This window comes from Ovis aries, chromosome 7, assembly GCF_016772045.2.
Source record: "Ovis aries strain OAR_USU_Benz2616 breed Rambouillet chromosome 7, ARS-UI_Ramb_v3.0, whole genome shotgun sequence".
Classification (NCBI taxonomy): domain Eukaryota; kingdom Metazoa; phylum Chordata; class Mammalia; order Artiodactyla; family Bovidae; genus Ovis; species Ovis aries.
Genome location: NC_056060.1, coordinates 84303672 through 84329337, shown reverse-complemented (window position 1 = coordinate 84329337; position 25666 = coordinate 84303672). Strand labels below are relative to the sequence as shown.

Sequence of the window (25666 nt, the reverse complement as noted above, 5' to 3'; positions counted from 1 at the left end):
TTCATTCAACTTTTGAAGCATTGGTTGTGCAACATTCAGTTGGGCATTGTCATGGAGAAGAATTTGGCCCTTTCTGTAGACCGATATTGGCTGAGGGCATTGCAGTTTTCTGTGCGTCTTAATGGTTTGTTGAAACACTTCTCAGATGTAATGGTTTTGCTGGGATTCAGAAAGCTGTAGTGCATCAGATGGGCAACAGACCACCAAACAGTGGCGATGATGTTTTTTTGGTGTAAGTTTGGCTTTGGGAAGTGCTTTGGAGCTTCTCAGTCCAACTGCTGAGCCGGTTGTCGCCGATTGTTGTATACAATCCATTTTTCGTTGCAAATCACAATTTGATAGAGAAATGGTTTGTTGTTGCATAGAATGAGAGAAGACAACACCTGACCCATTTACTGAGCTTTTTCACCTTTCCAATTTGCTTCAAATATGGAACAACCATAGAATGGTCGATGGGCAGCTTCTCGTTAGTTACAAGAGGATCACCTTCAATAACAGCTCTCAGTTGTCGTCAACTTCCGATGGCCAGTCAGCTGCTACACTCCTCATCTTCAAAGCTCTTGTCTCCTTTGCAAAAATTCTTGAACCACCATTGCACTGTGTGTTCATTAGCAGTTCCTGGGCCAAATGCACTGTTGATATCGCGAGTTGTCTCTATTGCTTTACGATCCATTTTGAACTCAAATAAGAAAATCACTCAAATTTGCTTTTTGTCTAACATCATTTCCATAGTTTAAAATACTGGAGTGGATTGCCATTTCCTTCTCCAGGGGATCTTCCCAACCCAGGAATTGAACTCAGGTCTCCGGCACTCCAGGAAGATTCTTTACCAACTGAGCTATGCTGCTGCTGCTGCTAAGTCACTTCAGTCGTGTCCGACTCTGTACGACCTGCCCACCAGGCTCCCACCATCCCTGGGATTCTCCAGGCAAGAGTACTGGAGTGGAGTGCCACTGCCTTCTCCAACTGAGCTATGAAGGAAGCCCAAATATAAAATAAACAGCAAGTAATTCCTTAGCAAAAAAACATAAAGTGAGAAATGTGCATTAAAATGACCTATTACATAACTGCATTTGTTTAGAATGTATTCCAATATCAAATGGCAAATTTCAGCCATGAAAAACTGCAATTACTTTTGTACCAAGGTAATGTTTTTGTGTATGCAGGTGTGTGTGTTTTTGTATGTGTGTATAAATGACATATACCAAGATGTTAACAGTGGTTATCTCTGGGTGTTATGGAAACAGGTTTATCAGTTCAGTCACTCAGTCATAACCAACTCTTTGCAACCCCATGAACCGCAGCACACCAGGCCTCCCTGTCCATCACCAACTCCGAGAGTCCACCCAAACCCATGTCCATTGAGTTGGTGATGCCATCCAACCATCTCATCCTCTGTCGTCCCCTTCTCCTCCTACCCCCAATCCCTCCCAGCATCAGAGTCTTTTCCAATGAGTTCTTAGCATCAGGTAGCCAAAGTATTGAAGTTTCAGCTTCAGCATCACTCCTTCCAATGAACACCCAGGACTGATCTCCTTTAGGATGGACTGGTTGGATCTCCTTGCAATCCAAGGGACTCTCAAGAGTCTTCTCCAACACCACAGTTTAAAAGCATCAATTCTTTGGTGTTCAGCTTTCTTTATAGTCCAACTCTCACATCCGTACATGACCACAGGAAAAACCATAGCCTTGACTAGACGGACCTTTGTTGGCAAAGTAACGTCTCTGCTTTTGAATATGCTATCTAGCTTGGTCATAACTTTTCTTTCAAGGAGTAAGCATCTTTTAATTTCATGGCTGCAGTCACCATCTGCAGTGATTTTGGAGCCCAGAAAAATAAAGTCAGCCACTGTTTCCATTGTTTTCCCATTTATCTGCCATGAAGGGATGGGACCGGATGCCATGACCTTAGCTTTCTGAATGTTGAGCTTTAGGCCAACTTTTTCACTCTCCTCTTTCACTTTCATCAAGAAGCTCTTTAGTTCTTCTTCACTTTCTGCCATAAGGGTGGTATCATCTGCATATCTGAGGTTATTGATATTTCTCCCGACAATCTTGATTCCAGCTTGTGCTTCTTCCAGTCCAGCATTTCTCATGATGTACTCTGCATATAAGTTAAATAAGCAGGGTGACAATATATACCCTTGACGTACTCCTTTTCCTATTTGGAACCAGTCTGTTGTTCCATGTCCAGTTCTAACTATTGTTTCCTGACCTGCATACAGGTTTCTCAAGAGGCAGGTCAGGTCATCTGATATTCCCATCTCTTGAAGATTTTCCACAGTTTGTTGTGATCCACACAGTCAAAGGCTTTGGCATAGTCAATCAAGCTGTAATAGATGTTTTACTGGAACTCTCTTGCTTTTTCCATGATCCAGCGGATGTTGGCAATTTGATCTCTGGTTCCTCTGCCTTTTCTAAGGCCAGCTTGAACATCTGGAAGTTCATGGTTCACAGATTGCTGAAGCCTGGCCTGGAGAATTTTGAGCATTACTTTACTAGCTTGTGAGATGAGTGCAATTGTGTAGTTTGAGCATTCTTCAGCATTGCCTTTCTTTGGGATTAGAATGAAAACTGACCTTTTCCAGTCCTGTGGCCACTGCTGAGTTTTCCAAATTTGCTGACATATTGAGTGCAGTACCAGAGGCCCCTTAATTGCCTCAGTAATAGCTCTTCTGTAGTAATATTCTGGGCAATTAGCTACTCAGAAAAAAAGACTACATTTCCCAGTTTGTCCAGCAAGTAGATGTGCGCAAGTGACTACATTCTTAGCACTGGGACAGTGTGGATGCCTTGTGTTGCTATTTCTGAGAATTTTCCCTAGGAGTAGCTGTCATGGGTCTTTGACCTCTTTATCACCTTCTCCTTCTTGCTGCCTTTCTGCTCTGCTTGCTTAGATTATGAGGTGGCAGGCCTCAGCGTAGGGATGACAGGGTAGTGAGCTGGAAGGAGCCTAGGCATGGCAAAGCCTCTGGAGAGCAGAAGTCCCATGCAATCCTGGACTTTTGGAGTTCATGTAGCTTTGAGCAAAATAGACCTCAGTCCTATTTAAACCATTGTTAGCTTGGGGTTCCTATCAGTTGCAGTCACACCCAATCCTAACAAATACAAGAGTAGTTTTTTTAAAATTTATTTTTGTATTGAAGGATAATTGCTTTACAGACTTTTGTTGCTTTCTGTCAAACCTCAACATGAATCAGCTATAGGTATACATATATCCCCTCCCTTTTGAACCTCCCTCCCATCTCCTTCCCAATCCCACCCCTCTAGGTTGATACAGAGCCCCTGTTTGAGTTTCCTGAGTCATACAGCAAATTCCCTATTTTTTAAAATAGCTATCTAGTTTACCTATGGTAATGTAAGTTTCCATGTTACTCTTTCCATTTTATATATGTTCTGTTCTGTATTTTCAAAAATTCCTGTAATACACGCAACCCATTTATAAACAGAGAAAGTTATTTGTAAGAAAGAAAAGTTATTTGTTAAGGAAAAAAAACTCATCAGGCCCATTCTCTCAACCAGGAGTGTGATTATGTTGACCAAATCTTCCAGATTTTCCCAAAGGATCCCGATTTCAAACATTCTGGCTAATTGCCTGCAGAATTATCAAATCACTATTTTCAAACTTAATTTGGAGAATAAGGTGCTGTGATGTACTCAGTTGTGTCCAACCCTTTTGTGACGCCAACAGCGGTCTGTTCACCAGGCTCCTCTGTCCATGGGATTCTCCAGGCAAGAATACTGGAGTGGGTTGCCATTTCCTCCTCCAAGGGATCTTCCCATCAGGGGTCAAACCCATATCTTCTGAGTCTCCTGCATTTCAGGTGGAATCCTTATACCTGAGTCACCAGGGAAGCCCCAGAAAATAACGTGATTATGATGATAATTCTCAACTGGTGGGGAGGGGGAGGCGGGGGGGGGGGGGGCGGGGTGCTGACCAAAATATTTGTGTCTTTCTCCTAGTGTTCTAAAGAATCTCTTTTAGGCCATCAGATCACTTCCTCTTCCTGAAGGGCTTTGACTCAGCACTTGGGCATGTGAATGCACTCCTGTTTTTATCCTTCTCTGATTGTTTTGGTGGATAAGTCATGTCTCTGCGCACCCTGAGAACAAGTGCTATTGTAGTGGACACCTGTTGTTTTTATCTCCCCTGCACCTCCTTTCCTTTGGGAATTGCCCCTCCTCATCCCATGCCATTCAGGTGGAACTGTCAATCCCAAGGCCTCCTGGTACCCAGTGTGGCTCCTCACCACAGGGATGGCACACCACCCAGATCTGGTCAGTCTCCCACTTCCATGCTGACTGGTTGTGTAAAGCCTTTCAGTTCTTGGCTGTGATTTGCCATATAGACCCCAGAAGAGAGCAGGTTTCTATCTTCCTTGTCTGCTGTGGGGAAAATGGCTCAAGTCTATCAGTGGTCAGCTGTCCTGCCTCGTAGAGAAAGATTGTCTGCAGGAGAAACAAGAGCAAGCAGAACCCAGTCCTAGCGCGAGAGGAGCAAGAGGGGAAAGAGAAAATGAGCTGATGATTTGAAGCAAGCTGATGTAGGCCCTTAGATCTAGCCAGGCCTGAAGGCAGAGTCACCCTTGTGCTTCACAACAAATTCCTCTTTGGTTTAACTTTTTGGGTTGCTAGAGCCTTGACTAGGTTTCTCTTTTGTCTTCCAACCCTATTGTCAGCTAAGGTAGGAGTTTATTATTATTTGATTGATCCTGTTTGACTAGAAGCTAATCTTAGTCTAAACATGAATGTACATTTTTTGGAAACTGGCTCTGTTCTTGAGATTCCCTGGAATTTAAACATGATTCATTCCTAGGAATTTGGAGGGAAAGTCTAATGACAACACAGTAGTAGTCCCAGGGCATGCAATTAGAAACACACACACACACACACACACACACACACACACTGTTATTGTTATTAGGACTGGATATTAACAGTTGCTCTTCATAGAGCAACATATTCAATATGCAACAAACATTTATTCAGTGTATAAATAAGTAAAAACACCATGTTGCATATTGGCAAACAGCCCCCATAGCAGGGGAGATTCTAATAATAAACAACATCACCCCTCACACTTAGAGGATCTTGCCTTTAAGTCAAAGATATTCATAGGCCTGTCTCTTTTGGTCTCGAAAGAGCCCTGTGAAGTGGGCTGGCTCTGGTCAAGAGATCAGTCATTCCACAGCTGATAGGTCCATTCTAAGTGAGACTTGCACCAAGCACATAGGTAGATGAAAACAGTCTGTGGTTCTGGGAGAAAATACGTGGAAACCAGGGCCCACCATTTTCCTCTTAGCTATGGTAGCAGTATATGGAATGTTAAACTGTTCATATGCTTGGATTTGAATGTCATGTAAATCTCAGTTTAGATCTTAGGTCTGCCTCTCTGAAACTAGGTGATGTTATCTGTCAGGGGAGATGATAACGGCAGTGACATTAGATAAGAGTAGTGATCTTAAAGATTAGTGTAACTGAGTGCTAAGGTGCTTCAGTCATGTCTGACTCTGCGACGCTATGGACTGTAGCCTGCCAGGATCCTTTATCCATGGGATTCTCCAAGCAAGAATACTGGAGTGGGTTGCCATGTCCTCCTCTAGGGGTTCTTCCCAACCCAGGGATCAAACCTGTGTCTCTTATGTCTCCTGCATTGGCAGGCGGGTTCTTACCACTAGCACCACCTGGGAAGCCCTACTGTAGCTACCTGTGAGTATTTCAGAACAGCTACAGACACTGCATGATGGTGTAGCCCAGTCAGGAAGCCTGGGTCCTGGGTCCCAGCACTTCTTACCATTCTTGGTGCATCTGTGACACTCAGCCACTAACCTGCAGGCAGAGGCTACTGGTGGATCACAGGGGCCCAAGGCCACCCTCTCTCATCTGGCTCCCTCCTTCTTTCCCTGGAATAGTTTCTATCTGCTGGTTTGATGGTTTGATGCCTACGGCCAGGAACATCCTTAACAACGCACGGTCGTCATCTAACTCTAGAGGGCAATGTGATTGACTGGTTCCTGACCAGAGTGGAGAAATAAAAGGTGAGGGAGCTTCTCAAGCATGCTGGCCACGTTGTGCAGAACCTGGTGGGTGGGGAGAACTGAACTGAGTTCTGAGATCAGAAAGTTCTTTCTAATCACAGCTTAGTTTCCTTCTTTGGGCTTGGGTAATAAAAATCAGTATCCTCTACTATTAAGCACCACACCTACCTTGTGCCAGAGACTATTATTATAATTACATCAAAACTATCCAAGACTCTACAGGATAAATGTTAATGTCTTCATTTCACAGTGGAAGGAGCTGAGGCTCAGAGAGCTTAAATGCAATGCCCAGGCATGTAGCCAGTGGGGCAGAGGTTAAGTTCTAACCCAGGTTTGTCTTCCCCAGAGATTTCCACAGTGCCTCCTAATTCCACATCTGTACCCTTCATGCTGGAGTGGAGGAATGGTCTTTAAGGGTCAGGGGGCCAGGCTCCCATCAGTCTCTGAGGTCTTCAGAATCTTGGGGATATAAAGTTCTCTGTCCCTACCCTGTCACATGTTTAAGGAGCTGAAGGATGAGACTGGAGCCGATGCTGAGAAGGCTGAGTGGCAGGCCTCTGAAAGCTGTGCTCTGGCCTTACTGGAATGCCCTGCACACACCTGAGGGCACTGGGGTTGGGTAGGGGAATCTCCCTGCCAGCCCCTATCCCCTGAAGGGAAGACTGCATGGAAACTTCCCAGGGCTCACAAGCCCTAGCCTGGAGTGGATGGATCCGTGAAGCCCAGTGGCCAGTCACACCCCGTGGGAAAGCCTTGGCCCTGGCCTGCCTGGGAGCCACGGTGGTGCCGCCTCCTGCCCACGGCTTGGCTCAGCGGGTTCCCAAGTGGCTTGACTTCCTGCCCCCCCATCCACCACCACACTCCCCCACCACCATCCCCAGGGAGCCAGGGAGGCCACTGGCAGAGTTGGCTCTCATTCCTCTGGACTCCCAAAGCCTGTTCTTCCTACACCTTGGAGCCAGATTTCCCCCCAGGGAAGCAGGAGAGGAGACCCTCCAATCCCCCTAGGTCTCTTTGGGGCTTGCAGGCCCCATCCCCACTCCTGCTGCACGCTGAGGCCCCAACTTCTGGGCTGCAATAACAGGGCTTTGGGTATGGGCTGTTGTTTTTGCAGCTGGGCCGGGGCGGAGCAGCAGGGGGAAGGCTTCGCGGGTACCAAACATCTGAGAAAGCCCCGAGCCCACATTCCCACTAGGGCTGTGACAGCGCTTCAGACTAGCAACTGTACTGTTCCTACAAGAGAGGCCCCTGGGCAAGGTTCGGAGTGTGGAGGGAAGGCAGAGAAAGAGGCCAGCCAAAGGGGAGTGAGAGCGTAGGGGAGACCCCGGGGCCTTCTCTGAGCCAGCCCTTCCCCAGCAGGCTGTGTTTCTCCCCTCATTTCCAACTGCAGCTGGACGGAGCCTCTCCCGCCAGCCCCACCCCCGCGCACATCTGGGAGATGCTGGAGCAAGCTTCCTTAAAACAAACAACAAACAAACAAACAGAAATACCTCATTTACTAGGGCAAAATGTCAGAAACTAAAAAGAAGAAAGATCACCCCATAATCCCTTTACTCAAAAATATTTATTAAGGGCATTTGGAAGTATTTCCCCTATGACCTCCTTTTTTTTTTTTTTTAGTAGAGGTAAAATAAAATAAAATTTACCATTTCCACCATTTAAAAAAATACAGTCGTTTAAAAATGTATGTTTATATTCTTGTGCAACCGCCGTCATCGGCACTTTTTATCTTCTCACATTGAATCTCTGCATGATTAAATAATAAATGTCCACTCCCTCAAGCCCCTAGCAACCACCTCTGTCTCAAAGAATTTGACTACTTTAGGTACCTCATATAAATCATACCGTAATTGCCCTTGTCTGCCTGGCTTATTTCCCTTAGCATAATGGCTCTAAGGTTCATTCATGTTGGAGTATTTGTCAGAATTCCTTTCTTTTTGAGCTGATAATAAAGTTCTATATATATTTTCATGTTTTGTTTCTCTACTCATAACCAATTTTCCACATAATTAAGATAATACTTTGTCAATAGATATCCTGATTTTTTTTTTCACTCAAATGTTGCCATGTCTTAAAAATTTTTTCCTAGACACAACTTTTAGTGCTCATCCTTTAATTCCTTACGTAGATGATATAGCATAATATGCTTAACCAGTCTCCTCCCATTGGATCTGAGATATCTTCTTTGTATGTTTGCTGCTATAAATGACACTGAGAAGAACATCTTTGAAGACATTTTTTCCCGGCCTTCCTAGAGCTCTGCCTGACTTCTGACATTTCAGATTATTTCCCAAGATAGAGTACCAGAAGTGGAATTGCTCATAAAGATGATAAACACTTCTCAGTCTTCTGATAAAAACCACCCCAAACTTGCCAGAAGAATCCTGCCTACTGCTCCTCCCTCAAGCAGTATAGGAAATCCAGAGCCTTTTCCTTCCTTCATCTCATATTTTCCACATTGCTGAGCACTCATGTGTCTGGCCCAAAGGAGCCAACAATGGAGAAAGGTGGAGGCCTCCATTAGCAGGGGCCTCCATGGTGGCCTGGCGATAAAGAATTGGCCTGCCAACGCAGGAGATGCAGGTTCAATCCCTCGGTCAGAAAGACCCCCTGGAGAAGGAAATTGGCAACCCACTCCAGTAATCTTGCCTGAGAAATCCCATGGACAGAGGAACCTGGTGGGCTACAGTCCATGCGGTCACAAAGACAGTGACTAAACACCAACAAGGCCCAATGACTCCTCTCACAAACCCTAGGCCATGGGCACCTCTACTGTCTCCATTTTACTGACAAGGCAACTGAGTTCCATGACCATTTGCTTCCTCGTTCAAGGCACACAGCTGGTGTGTCATAGAGCTGGGATTCATGCTCAGATGTCTCTGGCTCTAGACCCTGTGTTCCTTTTTCCTGCTTCTTCTCACAGGGGCACCCCCAAGGAAGAGAGAGGGAAGGGATATGGACCCGTGATGGTCTATGTGTTGAGATCTGGCTCTGCCCTCTCCGCCCAACCTGGCCAAATTCGAGACCAGAGAGCCCTGGCCATTGGGAATGGGGAGTGCGCTATGCCCCCAAGGGGACCTGGGTGGGGCAGGGATGGGGGCAACCAGATAGAGTGGCTGGGGACCACACTGCACACAAAGAGTCTGCTGTGTTGCAGCCTCTGCTCTTTGGGAAAATGAGCATCATGAAGTCTTCTTGTTTTGGACAATCTGATATCCCAGAGACCTCAAACCAAAGAAGACATGGACTGAGGACCCAGAGCAAGCAATACTGAAGCCTGCAGGTGAAACCGGCCCTTCTGGGGTTGCCCAAGGGAGTGCTCGCAGGTTCTCAACTGGAATGCGGGTGCTAATGACCAGAACAGACTCCTTGCCTGAGGCTCCTTCAGGTCCAGTCAAAGGACTAAGCCTGGAGCTAAGCGAATTACTCCACAGACAGATGGAAGCCACTGGAAGCTCAGAGATCTGATGCACATTCCCTGGGCTCCGTTGCTCAACCTGGGGAACACGCCCTGAGATGAGCAGGATAAGGGCCAGCCAGGCCTCAGGTGGTCTACAAAGCAACCTGCAAAGCAAGGGAAGACAGCTCAGTGAGAACCCCGGCGGGGAAGAGTGATCTCTTTTTCCAGAACAGGACTCCCTGCGGGGCGCAGAACAGAAGCCAGTACTCGCTAGAGTCCTGGACAAGCCTGCTTGACTCGGTTTGGGTCAAGAGGGCAGCCCACGGGCCTGGCCTCGCCAGCCAAAGCCAACACAGGAAATGCCAAGCAGACCTCAACAGCCGGGTACCTCATTTGCACTGGCTAGCAGGGAGCACCCGCCTCCCCAGCACCGCTGGGACTTAGCCATGGCATTAGCACTCAGGAGATGCACAGTCCCAGGCCTGCCCTGGTAGGCCCTCTATCCCAGGGCCTGGAGGAGCCAGGCAAACACACAGGAGGCTAGCAGGCAGAGAGAGGAGTCAGGCGTTAACCTGGATGACAGCCATCGGATTGCTGTTGTTTCACACTCCTACTCCTTGGAGGGGAGCTGTGAGGGGTCATCCCCTCCGACACACCCTGGGAAGGAGACCGATGGGCAGACAGTTGTTACTCAGGCCACCAGGGTGATTAAGGCGACTGTAATTGGCCTCGCAGACAGGCAGGGGCCAGGCCTGTCCCCCGGCAGACCCCCAGGGTGTACGGGGCAGGGGAGGGGACCAAGGCGCAGGGAAGGGCACGTCCTATAGCTGCTTGTGCTGATCAGATTCGTCTGTGAACTGACATCCCATCCTCCTCAGTGGTTTTCTTTTCGGGGCCCCAGTGCGGGCCAGAACTGTGGGAGTGGGTGGGTTTTGGGCAGGGAGAGGACCTGAGTCTTTGGGGCTCTTTTTACCTGTGCACTAGCTGGGGCAGCCTCCAAGGCGAGACTCTGCATCCTAATTGTGGCCTCAGCTTGGCCAAAGACCACTCTGAGCCCTGCAGGGCCCACCCCAGGTGGAGGGGTCCGCTCATCTCTTGCTGGTTGGCCCCCTCATTCCTAATGCAGGTGCACCCTGTACTCCCAGGCTCAGCACGCTGCCAGGCACAGAGTAGGTTTGCCAAGGATCTTGGCAAAGTGAGCACACTGGTGTCCTCTTGTGTCCACAAGTACCTTGTGGGAGAATGTCTGTGATCCTCTTTGAGGTCTAGGTGGTCCTTGTGGGCGCATTTTTCAGACAGTCTCAGCTATAGAGAGCTCTCGGGCCACTAGCCCTGACCCTGCTTCTCCAGGCAGCATCCTTTACACCATCTCTGGCGGGCAGATGTCCTACATTTCAGCCAAGTTCTTCCTTTCTACGTGAGAGTGTGCGTTTGTGTGTGTGTGTGTCTGCGTGCACACAAGGGTGCACATCCATGTGTATGGCTGGGGAAGACTACGTGTGCAGCCCTGGGTATTTTCTTTCCTGTCCAGCCTCTATGTTCCCTCCCTTGGAGGTCCCAGGCAGGGAGGAGAAAAGCGAGGTGTCTGGTGTGGAGGCTTCTGGGTCAAGGCCTTTTCAAAGCCTGTCTTATTTACACTTCAGTCTGAGGAACAGGTTAGGCTGGCCTCTCACAGGCCTGTTCCCACAGCCCCCTCTCTGAGGGGGTGTCCTAAGCCATCTGAGAGTAGGAGCCGGTCTTGGCTGCTCAGGGTCTTGGCTGGGATCCCTCTCCACTGGAGGAAATATCAGAGGCCAGGTACCTGGAGCCCTAGAGAGAGAACAGAGGCCCATTAGGTCAGCACCACAGTTTCTTGTGATCCACACAGTCAAAGGCTTTGGCATAGTCAATAAAGCAGAAATAGATGTTTTTCTGGAACTCTCTTGCTTTTTCCATGTTCCAGCAGATGTTGGGAATGATCCCTGGTTCCTCTGCATTTTCTAAAACCAGCTTAAACATCTGGAAGTTCATGGTTCACAGATTGCTGAAGCCTGGCTTGGAGAATATTAAGCATTACTTTACTAGCATGTGAGATGAGTGCAATTGTGCGGTAGTTTGAACATTCTTTGGCATTGCCTTTCTTTGAGATTGGAATGAAAACTGACCTTTTCCAGTCCTGTGGCCACTGCTGAGTTTTCCATATTTGCTGACAGATCGAGTGCAGCATTTTCACAGCATCATCTTTCAGGATTTGAAACAGCTCAACTGGAATTCCATCACCTCCACTAGCTTTGTTCGTAGTGATGCTTCCTAAGGCCCATTTAACTTCACATTCCAGAATGTCTGGCTCTAGGTGAGTGATCACACCATCGTGATTATCTTGGTCATGAAGATCTTTTTTATACAGTTCTTCTGTGTGCCTCTTGAGAAACCTGTATGCAGGTCAGGAAGCAACAGTTAGAACTGGACATGGAACAACAGACTGGTTCCAAATAGGAAAAGGAGTACGTTAAGGCTGTATATTGTCACCCTGCTTATTTATTTAATTTATTTATTTTTTAATTCACTTACAAATTTTATTTTTCTCTCAATGATTTAAAATCTTTTCATCTTGATTTGGGGGGGGCAGCTAAACTAGAAAATTATAGTTTTCCTCCTAAAAAAATGCAGTGATATTCTTTCTTATAAATTGGCCTCTCTGATTTTCTTGTCAGCCTGCTTCAAGGAGATCCATGTATTTAATACACTTGCTCGCAGTCGGGCCCAGATCAAATGGTTATTTAATCCAAATATCTGAGCAGCAAACTGAGCTGATCCTTCTGGAGAAAGGATGGTCGAACAGCCAAGACCACTGGGTAATCGAAGAGAAGACCACACATCCTGAGCTCCCCAGTCTGGAGTGAGAGGAGGACAGCTGATAACTGGATATGCAGTGTTACCAGACAACACCGGCCCTAAACCATTGCTTCTGCCTGCCACTGCCACAAATACAGTAGGAATGCCATCCCCTTCATACTCAGCTTTAATCCTCAGAGTTTCATCTGGTCCTTTATGGGCAGAGGTGACCCTAAGTTCACATGGAATGCCAAAAGTTCCACAAGCCTTCTTAATTTTTTCACAGTGACAAAGATCAGAGGTTGAGCCCATCAATACTATAACCCTGCACTGACTTTCTGGTTTCAGAAGCAACTCTACTCTTTCTGCAACCCACTCAAAATTTTTCTTTAGCATCTGTAGCCCTTCAGGAGTTACTTCCTTGAGATCACGATATGACTGTTTGTCTTTTTGCTGGCTTCGATCTCCTGATGGCCAGAGTCTCCAGGAATCCTTATCAATAACATCAGCAAGAACGATTTCTCTGGTGGTTACATCAACACCAAATTCAATCTTCATATCAACTAGTGTACAGTTCTGGGGCAACCAGGATTTCTCCAGTATTTCAAAAATAGCCTGTGTAGCATGACTCATGAGATCCACTTCAGTTTGTCCTATAACAAGTCCAGCAAAGCAAAAATTTGCAGCAATTAGCTGTTCCTCAGACCACTGTGGATCATTATTGGCATCATCCTTAAAAAACATCTCCAGTTTAGGTGGGTAGAACTTATGTCCTTCCTTAACACCAGGATTTCTTTTGAGAAAAGAACCAGTTGCTATTCTTCTACAAACCCATTCAACTGGAATCATTCCACACTTAGGTGCAATGAAAGCTGTCTCTCCACATTTTCTGGTGAAAGCAGTTTTGATACCTGCTTCCTGTAACAACTGAAAAATACAGCTGGTAATTTTATTTGAGATTGCAGCTTTTCCTTCAAGGTGATTCTTTCTGGCTGCGTTTCCTGCTGTTTCTTACCAATCTTCAGTACTTTGACTGCCGCCATTGTCCGGAGTGGTCTCCCGGCTTATTTAACTTATAAGCAGAGTACATCATGAGAAACGCTGGGCTGGGAGAAGCACAAGCTGGAATCAAGATTGTCAGGAGAAATATCAATAACTTCAGATATGCAGATGACACCACCCTTATGGCAGAAAGTGAAGAAGAACTAAAGAGTCTTTTGATGAAAGTGAAAGAGGAGAGCGAAAAAGTTGGCTTAAAGCTCAACATTCAGAAAACGAAGATCATGGGATTCAGTCCCATCACTTCATGGCAGATAGATGGGGAAACAGTGGAAAGAGTGTCAGACTTTATTTTTGGGGGCTCCAAAATCACTGCAGGTGGTGATTGCAGCCATAAAATTAAAAGACGCTTATTCTTTGGAAGGAAAGTTATGACCAACCTAGACAGCATAATAAAAAGCAGAGACGTTACTTTGCCAACAAAGGTCTGTCTAGTCAAGGCTATGGTTTTTCCTGTGGTCATGTATGGATGTGAGAGTTGGACTGTGAAGAAGGCTGAGCGCCGAAGAATTGATGCTTTTGAACTGTGGTGTTGGAGAGGACTCTTGAGAATCCCTTGGACTGCAAGGAGATCCAACCAGTCCATCCTAAAGGATATCAGTCCCAGGTGTTCACTGGAAGGACTGATGTTGAAGCTGAAACTCCAATACTTTGGCCACCTGATGTGAAGAGCTAACTCATTGGGAAAGACCCTAATGCTGGGAAAGATTGAGGGCAGGAGGAGAAGGGGACAACAGAGGATGAGATGGTTGGATGGCATCATCGACTCCATGGATGTGGGTTTGGGTGGACTCTGGGAGTTGGTGATGGACAGGGAGGCCTGGTGTGCTGGGGTTCATGGGGTCACAAAGAGTCGGACATGACTGAGCGACTGAACTGAACTGAGGTCAGCACCAATGGGCAGGGGCAATGGCCAGCACCTACCAATGGTGTTAGAGGAGAAATGCCTCTTCAAGCATAAGAACATATGTGCCCCAGCTACATTGGGGACTGAAATGCAATCCTTCCTTCCCTTTATAAAAATGTATTGATTTTTCATTGGAGGATAATTGCTTTACAAAATTGTGTTGGTTTCTGCCATACATCAACATGAATCAGCCATAGGTATACACATGTTTCCTCCCTCTTAAACCTCCCTCCCACCTCCCACCCCATCCCATTCCTCTGTACAGTTCAGTTCAGTCGCTCAGTCATGTCCAACTCTTCGCGACCCCATGAATCACAGCACGCCAGGCCTCCCTGTCCATCACCAACTCCCGGAGTTCACTCAAACCCACGTCCGTCGAGTCAGTGATGCCATCCAGCCATCTCATCCTCAGTTGTCCCCTTCTCCTCCTGCCCCCAATCCCTCCCAGCATCAAAGTCTTTTCCAATAAGTCAACTCTTCACATGAGGTGGCCAAAGTACTGGAGCTTCAGCTTTAGCATCATTCCTTCCAAAGAAATCCCAGGGCTGATCTCCTTCAGAATGGACTGGTTGGATCTCCTTGCAGTCCAAGGGACTCTCAAGAGTCTCCTCCAACACCACAGTTCAAAAGCATCAATTCTTCAGTGCTCAGCCCTCTTCACAGTCCAACTCTCACATCCATAAATGGCCATGGGAAAAACCATAGCCTTGACTAGACGGACCTTGGTCAGCAAAGTAATGTCTCTGCTTTTGAATATGCTATCTAGGTTGGTCATAACTTTCCTTCCAAGGAGTAAGCGTCTTTTAATTTCATGGTTGCAATCACCATCTGCAGTGATTTTGGAGCCCCCCAAAATAAAGTCTGACACTGTTTCCACCATTTTCCCATCTATTTCCCATGAAGTGATAGGACCAGATGCCATGATCTTCGTTTTCTGAATGTTGAGCTTTAAGCCACTCTCCACTTTCACTTTCATCAAGAGGCTTTTCAGTTTCTCTTCACTTTCTGCCAGAAGGGTGGTGTCATCTGCATATGTGAGGTTATTGATATTTCTCCCGGCAATCTTGATTCCAGCTTGTGTTTCTCCCACTCCTCTAGGCAGCACTATTTACAATAGCTTGGACATGGAAGCAGCTTAGATGTCCATCCACAGATGGATGGATGAGGAAGTTGTGGTACATATACAGAATGGAATATTACTCAGCCATCAAAAAGAACACGTGTGAGTCAGTTCTAATGAGGTAGATGAACCTAGACCCTTTTTTGTTTGTTCGTTTTCGGCTGTGCTGGGTCTTATCGCTATGCGGGCTTTTCTTCCTTCAGTTGAGGAGAGCAGGGGCTACCCTCGAGTTGCAGCGTGCAGGCTTCTCCTTGCAGTGGCTTCTCTTGTTGCAGAGCATGGGCTCCAGGACTCGTGGGCTTCAGTAGCTGCAAGTCCTGGGCTCTAGATCACAGGCTCAGTTGTTGTGGCACACGGCTTCTTTGCTCTGCAGTATGTGGGATCCTCCCGGATCGGGGATCAAACCTGTGTCTCTTACACCAGCAGGCAGATTCTTTACCACTGAGCCACCAGGGGAGCCCCCTACAGGGCTGTTGCCAGCTTGAAATGTTAAGGGACCTTTGTTGAATGAATGAATAAATGATGGATGAAGGCCCGCTGCCCATCTGGCTCAGTGTATGCTTCTCCCACCCCCACCCCGGCCCAGCTAACTCTGACTCCCTACTTATCCATCTTCTTCTCCTGAAGGGGTTAAAACAGCAGCACTTCCGAAGCAGAGTAAAGGGAGCCCAGAAGCCCCCCGGCGAGGCCTCAGCGGCATGTGTGGTGTGACGGGGAGGTGGCACCGCCCGGCAGGCTGCTAGGCCAGCCCTCTCTGCTCAGCTCAAGACCTGCTTCCAATTACCCATGAAATCTGAGCTGGAAGAGACCTATTAAAGCCCCATTTAGTTTGATCCCCTTGGGGGCCAGGGATCTTTTCCGGCGACATCCCCCTCCTTATCCGACTGGGACTCCAAGCCCTTTGGATGTTATCTCCTCCTGGGTCAATATTGTGACAACTCCAGCTGTGACCCAGGCCACCCTGGAGCCAGAGCTGATCTGAGCCTGCTGCAGTGCAGGAGGGCCCCAAACCCAGCTCCTTTTCTACCTCGAGGCTTTCAGAAGTAGTGGGCAGTCACAGGAAGCTGCCTGCCTCTTGCCAGAACCCAGCCCAGCCTGCACCCTTCATTCCCGGCTGGTCTGCAAGTGGCCGGATGGCTCCTGGCCCACCTGGTCAATCCCAAGGGGAGTTCTTACTGGTAGGGACCATCTTTCATATATTCCCAGTAGTGCCTGATATAAAGTCCCATGTTTCATAACCCTCATTACTTAAGAAATAATAAATAATGATGATTAATGACCTCCTCCCCAAGTCCCTGAGCTCGCCTGGGTCAGACCTCCCAGGGATGTCACAGGAACTCCAGGAGGAGCCCAGGGCGTAGAGGATACCCACCCTCCATCCACACTGCCCCCCTCAAATTCTCCATGTCCTCTCCCACAGCCAGTCCAGCAGGAGCAAGAGGAAGCCACCAGTAAACACATGGCAGGGGCCCCACAGCCTCTCAGAAGAGGGGACCCAGGACGGAGGTGGTGGCCCAGGGCTCAGTCTCCTGTTCAGTCGGCTTTGGTTCCCTTGGGGCCACCCTGGTAGGGTGTCCTGTGCCCACCGAGGCCTGCCCTTTCCTCCTAAGGCGCCCTGCCCTCCCGAGACACCCCTCCAAGTCTTGGCCTCTAAGTACTGTTCCTGTGGCTGGGAGGCGCAGGGCTGCACTCCAGGGACCAGGCAGGACTTGGCTGGCCCTTTGGGGGTGGTCTGCTGGCAGATTCTGTGGCTTCTTTCCCAAATTCTGCAGCAGCAGGGAAGGAGCGAGGAAGCCACTTTGGGGGCAAGGCTGGGGCAACCCCTAGGAGGTGAGGGGAGGGCGGCAGGAAATGGAGGATAAGAAAGTTTTTGGCGGGAGGGGTAGAGGGAGGTATCTTGGGGTCAGTGAACGAAGCCAGCCAGGCTGATCCTCTCCTCAGTCTCCCCCACTGGGCCCAATCAGGGCTGCAGAGGACTCCTGGCCAGTCTCCTGCCTCTGACCCCCTCCACCAGGTCGTGAATGGATGTGGATGCTATCTGGGGATCTTCGCAGATGTGGATTTTATGGCCTTGGTCAATGAGGGACGCTCCCTCCTTCTGTCTAGCCTAAGCTTCGTTGCTGCGCTGTAAACTTGTAGCTCCTCGTCCCCCCTAAAGTGGGTTCACACAAACAGACCCTCCCTCAGCACTGACTTGTTGCATTGTTCCTCTGAAGTTCACTTCCCAGAGGAAAGAGGCCCACAGAGCCCTGGCATTCCCTGGGTACTCTGGCCCTGTCTCTGTTCCCCCACCTCCAGTAGCCAATATATGCAACCCAGGGAGGGTTCCTGTTGCATAGGAACAAGCACAGAGCCATTACCTCTCTCTTTGACAAATCATGTTATTTATGTATTTCTGTTCGGCTGTGCTGGGTCTTCATTGCTGTGCAGGCTACTCTCCAGTTGCAGCACGCGGATTTCTCGTTGCAGTGGTTTCTCTTGCTGGGGAGTACGGGCTCGAGGACACGCAGCCTCCGGTAGCAGCGGTGTGTGGACTCAGTAGGCGTAGTTCCCGGGCTCTGCAGCGCAGGCTCAATAGCTGTGGGGTGCGGGCTCAGTTACTCCGCGACACGTGGGATCCTTCTGGATCAGGGATCAAACCCGTGTCTCCTGCATTGGCAGGCGGATTCTTTACCACTGAACTACCGGGGAAGCCTGAGCCATTACCTTTTTGCTGGACCCTTCCTGAGCCCTCCTAGGCTTGGTCACTGGCTATGTGGAGCACAAAGGGTCCCAAGGGCTGGAGGCTGGGGGCCAGGGGCCAGGTCACCATGGGACCAGACCCCTGCCGCTCACAGATGCTCGTCACCACAGCTAGACAACCGCACAGGAATGCTTCATTTATCTCTGTCAAAAGTCAGGATGCGGTGTACAGCCCCTCCTCACAGCCCTGGAGGTTGGGCATGGGTGGTGTGTGGAAAGCAGATTGTTTGGGCCTTGGCCTTGCCCAGTGCCATGGGCAGGGCAGAAGGAAGTACACCAGGATATGGACACCGGCATGCACAGATTCTCCAGCAGAATTCTCCAGCACACGCCTTCTCTACACACACCCCCAAAGCGCCTGCTCTGGTCTGCGAGCGCAGGATCACCCGCACAGGCTCACGTGCACACACGTGCACACACCCACTTTCACACAAGCAGAGGTACACTCATTTCCACACATTTCCAAACCCACACATAGCTCCGTGTGCTCATGCTGCCTTATATCTTCCCACGAAGGTACAAAGATTCATCTCCATACAATGATACGCTTCATGTGGAATCACACGGAACATTAAGGGAAGGTTTTCAGCTGCTGTTTGATTTACAATATGGAATATACCATGGAAATTATTCCAAAGCCATTAACTCTAGAGAGCATGGGAAGAGGAACCCTGGGTCCACAAGGGAAGTTTTCTCCCACGCCCTTTTGGGAGCCATCAGTCTCCCAGGGCACGAGGAGACCCCAGGCCTTGCAGAGTGGGTAGAATTTCAATAGGCAGGCGTGGTGACGTGTTCCAGGAAGGGGGTCTGGTTGGAGCAGGGGAGCAGAGAAGGAAGAGTTTCAGGCCAAGATTAAGGCAAGGCTTGGGGATGGCTTGATTGGAGTGGAGGGTTCTCTGGCCCAGCCTAGCGGATAATGCAGCAGCTAGAAAGTGTAAGAGGTCTTTTGTGATGGAGAGCCATGGCAAATGTTTGAGCTGGAGAGTGTAAAGATAAGAATGGCTCCTTAGCAAGCTTCATTCACTCTATGCCTTGTGAGACGAGAACCCAGAGCAGGGAAATGAGTGATTCTACCTGGAGCTAATGCGGGGAGAGGAAACAGCTTCACATCTGACATGAGCTTTCAAGGATGGACAGGAGTGGTCCAGATAAGGAAGGATGGGAAGAAGTCCTGAAGCTGGACCTGGCAGCTGGGGAACGGGGAGGAGGGCAGTGTTATTTTTCACATGCTGCTCATAGAGCCAAGCACAGGTTGTCTTGAGGAGCTGAACACAGCATCTAGTCTGGAGTCAGGAGTCCCAACAGCTATGACCAAGTTCACCAGGACACCCAAAATGAGGCCACTGAATAGTGCATGATGTTATCCTGGAGCAGGCTGACCTGACCTCGAGAGGAGAACTCTTCTGAATGAGTGAGAGCCCTAGCGTGAGGACACAGAAGGAGCCTTCAGGGCCAGTTGGCTGGCCTTCCTGAGGGACCACTCATGTCTCAAGGTCACCTGGATAGAGAACAGGAAGAGCTATGGGGACCACCTGGCTCTGATCCTTTGACACATCCCCTCCCTTGGAAACCTCACTAAAGCCATTCTTGCCAACCTCTACCCCACTGTAACCCTGCCATCCTGCTGAGGGCTGTGGCCAAGAGGCCCAGGGCCCTAGGCTGCAAACCCACCAGAGCGGGAAACACCACATCCCAGCTGTCTGACCCAAATCCATCCAGAGGCCAGCCAGCTTGGCTGGCTCAAGTTCAACTTAGCCCAGATCCAGAAGACACTGCTGGGAAGAGGCAAGGGCTGAAAGAAAGCTGCTGGGTCCAACCCCTTCTGAGCCCCACAGTGTAGGATTCCCCCTGGCATATCCATGGGCTTGTCCATTGCCAAGTATTTCTCCAGGCCTTTCTGTGCAGTCCTAAGTGATACAGGTTGCCTTGACAGCTGGTGGTTGGACCCCAACCTGATTGCCAAAGGCCTGGAGGTCTGGCCTTGAGCCCCACTTAGGACAAAAGTGAATCTGGTTGAAAACCCGCAGTCCCATCTTGCAAATTTGGAGAAAGCTTGTCATCATGCAGAGACCCTCACTCTGAGATCAACTCCCTCCTTCCTCCTGGCCCTCCCTTCCTACCCCAGCCCTACCCGCAGCCAACAGCTTGCATCAGCAGCAACAGCTGTTGCAGCCCTTGGGACAGCCTGGGGCCACTACCGCCACTGCAGAAGATGAAAGGAGGCTGGGCGTTGTTGGGAGGGGGGGCGGTCATGCCGGGCTGCTGCCTCCTCCCTAGTTCTGTGGAGTAGGCTCCGCTCATCCTCCAGACATCTGCCCCTGGGCCCCCAGCCCCCGAGCAGGCTCCTCGCTCCCTTCCCTCTGCTTTCTCCTCCATCCATGCAGCTCCCAGCCAGGAGACACTTTTCTGCTGCCCGTGGCCTCTGGTGCCTTCTCCCGTCTGCCACATTCCATACATACTCCCTCTCAGCCCCTTTTGCAGAGAGAGGAGCCATAGGGTCCCAGAGTCAGAATCAAGCAGCAGGGTGGAGACAGCCAGAGGGTACAGCCTCTGAGACAGTCCCCGAGGACATCTGGTCACAGAAGGAGATGCAGAAGTGGATGGCGAGACAGAGGCCCAGGGTCAGGTGACTCCCACCGAGCAGCCCGCATGAGTGTCGTTGTGGGTGCTCCTGTGGGGGGCAGAGCCAGTGCTGAGACAGTTTCATGAAGGGTGGGCCTAAGTGGGCCCGCCCCTCCCAATGTTCCCATTGCTACTTGCCCGCCGTGTCTGGGGTTCTAGATGGATCACTCGGTGGGCTGGTGTTTGGGATGGCTGAGGATGCAAGCTTTGGAGTGAGACACTTAGACCTGCCCTTCCAAGGCTATGTGATGTGGACCAAGAGCCTTCATCTCTCCACGCCTTGGTGACTTTGGTGAAAATGGGTCTGCTGTTGTACCCATGATTCCTGTGGGGCGCAGATGAGTTAGTGTTGCAAAATACTCTGCAGAGTTCCTGGCACCGAACAACGTGATCTTGGGGTTAGGCGATTATTACCCTTGTTTTCTGAGCTTTGATTTCCTTGCTTGTCAGAAAGAAAGTGAAAGTGAAGTCGCTCAGTCGTGTCCGACTCTTTGCGGATCCCATGGACTGTAGTCTACCAGGCTCCTCCATCCATGGGATTTTCCAGGCAAGAATATTGGAGTGGGTTGTCATTTCCTTCTACCTACATACCTCCCAGTGGCTGTGGGGAGTGAGCAGGTAGACATCAACTCGTGGTCCCACTCTAAGCCTGAAGGCTGTGGGGCCAGGACCCACCCCTGTCCCAGCCCTGTGCCTGACTGGCCACTGAGGCCCCCAGGCAGGCTTCATGCCCAGCCAGGCAACAGGTGGCAGGGCCAGCCGGCGCAGGTGCAGCTTTGTTGGGGGATGGAGTGGGGGTAGTCCCTCCCCACCCCACCGTTTCCTCCTCAGGCACGGCTTCCCCCAGCTGCTGGCTGGATGAGCTGTGCCCCGGAGGAAGGCTGGGCGGAGGGAGGCAGCCAAAATGCATGCGGCGGGGGCTGAGTAAGCGCCGTTTCCTGCTGCCACCGTCAGCAGCTTCAGCCCCACTGGCCAGTGGGCGGCTTACAATGCTTGCTGGGGCAGGCGCTCAGCCACGGGGCAGGGTCACTTCCCTGAATTGTCCCAGTCGCTGGCTACCCCAGCACACCTGGCAGGCCTGTCTTGGGGAGCCGTGGGGTGCCTAGCCAGGCCAGAGAATGTCATACCAAAGGACAGCCAACCCCCACAAGACCAGGGGGTGGGGGGCTTGGTTGGGCATGGGGTCCACAAGAGAGCCAGGGAAGGGGGGGCCTGGGTTTGGCCCCAGCCCACTGTGCCCCCTGCAGCAGCAGCAGGAGTGTCCGGATAGAACTCTACACCAAGACTGGACTCGGGCCAGCCTTCTGGCAGCATCTCCCACTATCTCGGTGGGCTCGGGGTATCACAAACACCCCAGCAGAGTACTCTGAGACAACCGAGAGGGGTGGGATGGGCTAGCAGGTGAGAGGGCGGTTCGCGAGGGAGGTGACGTATGTCTACACATGGCTGATTCATGTTGATGTATGCAGGAACCGGTACAACATGCTAAAGCAATTTTCCTCCAATTTAAAATAAGCAAATAAATAAAACCCAGCAGACAGTGAGAACAAATGCAAGTGGCTAAAGCTCACTTGGAGGGAGAATGTTCAACTCAACTCCCCAGTAACCAAGAAAACGTATGCAAAACAATCCCAAGTCTTTCCCAGACCTAATGGCAAAGATGTTAAAAAAGAGTGATGGTACTAAGGCCTGCCGAGGCGTGGGCATCTCCTCATTCTGGACATGGTAGGGAGGAATGGAATGGCTTTACTCTAGGGAACTTGACAGTAAGCCTCAAAAGCCTTTGACCCAGAAATTCTACTTCTAAGCATGAAGGGACGCAAGCAATAAATATGTACATGAAAGTCACTCAGTCGTGTCCGACTCTTTGCGACCCCATAGACTATACAGTCCATGGAATTCTCTAGGCCAGAATACTGGAGTGGGTAGCCTTTCCCTTCTCCAGGAGATCTACCCGACCCAGGAATTGAACCGGGGTATCCTGCATTGCAGGCGGATTCTTTACCAGCTGAGCTACCAGGGAAGCCCACGTGCTCATCGTAGCACTGTTAATAATGGAGAAAACATGAGATGCAACCTGAATGTCCAATTACAGGTGGATTTGAAAAGAAAAATTTAATCACACAGTGATAAGTCTTCTCTGGAACTACAACCATGAAAAATGATGCCAGATAGCAGCATTCTCAAATGTTAATGTGCACAAGAATATCCTTGGGATCTTGTTAAAATGAATATTTTGATTTAATAGGTCTGGGGGTGATACCTAAAATCCTGCATTTTCAGCAAGTTCCTAGGGGATGTCGATGCTGCTGGTCCCTGGACCACCCACTTCAAACAGCGAGACTATAGAATTTTTACTACTCATAGGAAAAGATATTATCAAAATATGATAAAATGAAGAAGAGCATGCTACAAGCAATATGATGCCGTTCTTATTTTTAAAAAGCTATGCATGCTTAGAAAGAAATCTAGACGAATATCAAAATATTAATAGAGGTTTTCTCTGAGTGATGAGGTTGGGTGGTTTTTATTTTACTCTTTATGTTAACTCATATTTTCTACAAAGGATATACAGTCACCTCTTGGTAGCTACTGGGGAATTGGTTCCAGGACCACCACCTGCTGATGCTTAGGTCCCTGATATAAATGGCACAGTACTTGCGTATACCCTGCGCATGCACATCCTCCCACATACTTAAATTCTGTAGTTTTAAAAATTTCGTTATTTATTTATTTGGGGCTGTGCTGGGTCTTCATTGCTGCGTGCGGGTTTTCTGTAGTTTCCAAGGGGGGCGCCTACGCTCTAGTTGCGGTGCGCGGGCTTCTCGTTGCAAGGGCTCCTCTCATTGCAGAGCAGGGCCTCTGGGACACTCAGGGCTTCAGGGTTTCAGTAGTTGTGGCGCATAGGCTTAGCTGTCCCGCGCCATGTAGAATCTTCCCGGACCAGGGATCAAGCCCACATTCCCTGCATTGGCAGGCGGATTCTTCACCACTGGACCACCAGGGAAATCCCTCTCATATACTTTAAATCATCTTTAGATTACTTATGATACCTAATACAATGTAAATGCTATGTAAATAGTTGTCAATGTGCAGCAAATCCAAGTTTGCTTTTTGGAAATTACTGGAATTTTTCTCCTGAATATTTTCAGTCCGTGGGTGATTGAATCCTTGGATTCAGAACCCTCGGATGCGGAGGGCTGACTGTATTTGTTTAATTAAAACAGAGTGTCTGTTTATACTGCCAGGCCACACCCTGAATGTAAGAGGTGAGTCTCAGAGGAAGGGAAAGCATCGCTGAGACCAGTTATGAAAGGTGTGTCCCTCGGTGCAAGAGCCTGCCCTGAGCTGAGAAGGCCTGGCCAGGCCAGAGGCCTGGGAATGGGGTTTTTCGGACCTGGACCAGGAAGAGGATGCAAAGTGTCAGAGGAACCTTAGGTGGTATGCTTGCAGATGAGCTGTCCTCCGTGAGGCAGGTACAGGCCAGGAACCGAGGCCCCCATCCCAGGCCTTTGACACTAGAGGGCAGACATCTCAGCCTCCAGACAATGACCCATCCCACTTCCCTCAGTTTTTCTACCTCCTTTGTCCTTCTTTCCCCTGAGTGCCCACTGGGACCCACAGGGTGGGGACAGTGGGCACCAAGAACAGAGAGATCCCCACCAGAAGGTGAATCCTATTTCAGGGCAGAGATCAGACTCCCAGGATGGCTCTTCCAGAAACTCTTCTTTGAGGACCAGCCTCCGTGGGTCTGGGTTTGCTGTAATGCAGGACAGGCTTCCCACACAGAGCGATGCTGTGTTCACCTACCTGAGGACAGGGTGACTAGAGAGGACCATCAGGCATTTGCAAAGTCCTTTGTGGGATAACCTGCTGGATGACCTTGTGTGGGCCTTTTGACCTCTACCTGAGCTTTCTCAGCCATAATAGAGAGGAAAATTACCCAGAGATCTTTTGGGCTGCATAAGGCTTAGAGTGTCATATGCTCGGGGGAAAAACAATAAACAAAAACAACTCTTTGCAAGTTGTAAAAACATGTACCAAAACTGAGAAGCTTGCCTATCCTTTTCACTCTTTTTCAGAGAGGAAATGACTTAAGCCTTCCATATTGCCTGGTGGAGCTTGCCAGTGAGGGTCTGCTCCCCAGACATTATGCCTATTCTGACTATGGAATTGGAATGTTCATTTTTCTATGCCACTGGTTGTCAAAGTACGAAAAGCATATGAGATGATTTGGGGTGTGTTTGAGATGATTTTAGCTAGCCCTGGATACGATCGAGTCATGAAGTGGGAAAATTATTCCCTTTCCAATCCTCTCTCCATGCTTCTAGTGAGTTCAAGAGAAAACCTCAGTTAGGAGTTAATATGTCTCTAACACCTAAATGTCCTGTCCAAAACAAAAAGAGAGCAGACCTCAGACTCAGAGTCTTCACTGGCAATATCCGGTTATAATTTATTTTTACAGTTATTTTACTATTTAAAGTAGTGATATAACATTTCCTTTAAAAATGTTTTATAAGTTTAAAAAAAATCAATCTAAAACAACAGTGTAGGCGGTACTAGGATTTGGCCAGCTTCATGATCATGGCACGTGGTTATGAAGATACTGGTCCCTGGAGGGAGGCAGGCACCCTTTCAGGGAGTGATGCCTCAGGTTGACTCTTCTGAGGCTCCACCTGCCCACCCATCACTGCTTATACTGGCTCTGGTCTTAGGGGTGACTTCTCACTTTTCCTCCTCGTACTGCCAGGTTTTGAACATGTCAAGGGCTGAGAGTGTTTAAGTCTCAGAATCTCCCCCAGAACAACCCAGTACAGGGCCTGGAACAGGATAAATGTCATTCACAAAGGGCTAAAAGACTTGAGGTCAGAGGTCAGGCTTCGTGGGGCATAAGATATTTGCTATATCCAAGTATCAACTGGGAGCTGGGAACCTGAGCACTGTCCTAACTCCTATACTCACAT

At 49.1% G+C, this 25666-nt stretch overlaps 1 protein-coding gene across 1 annotated transcript; it reads right to left on the bottom strand.

Annotated features, from left to right (window-relative positions):
• Positions 1–7583: 7583 nt before the first annotated feature.
• LOC114115884 (bifunctional phosphoribosylaminoimidazole carboxylase/phosphoribosylaminoimidazole succinocarboxamide synthetase-like) lies at positions 7584–20333 on the bottom strand. The gene is made up of 3 exons (XM_042253131.2): positions 20279–20333; positions 11583–13256; positions 7584–11247 (listed from the first exon to the last, which is right to left on the bottom strand). The coding sequence occupies exons 1-2, from the start codon at positions 20331–20333 to the stop codon at positions 12100–12102; spliced, it is 1212 nt and encodes a 403-aa protein (XP_042109065.1). The 3' UTR covers positions 7584–11247; positions 11583–12099.
• Between the last annotated feature and the right edge of the window lie 5333 nt (positions 20334–25666).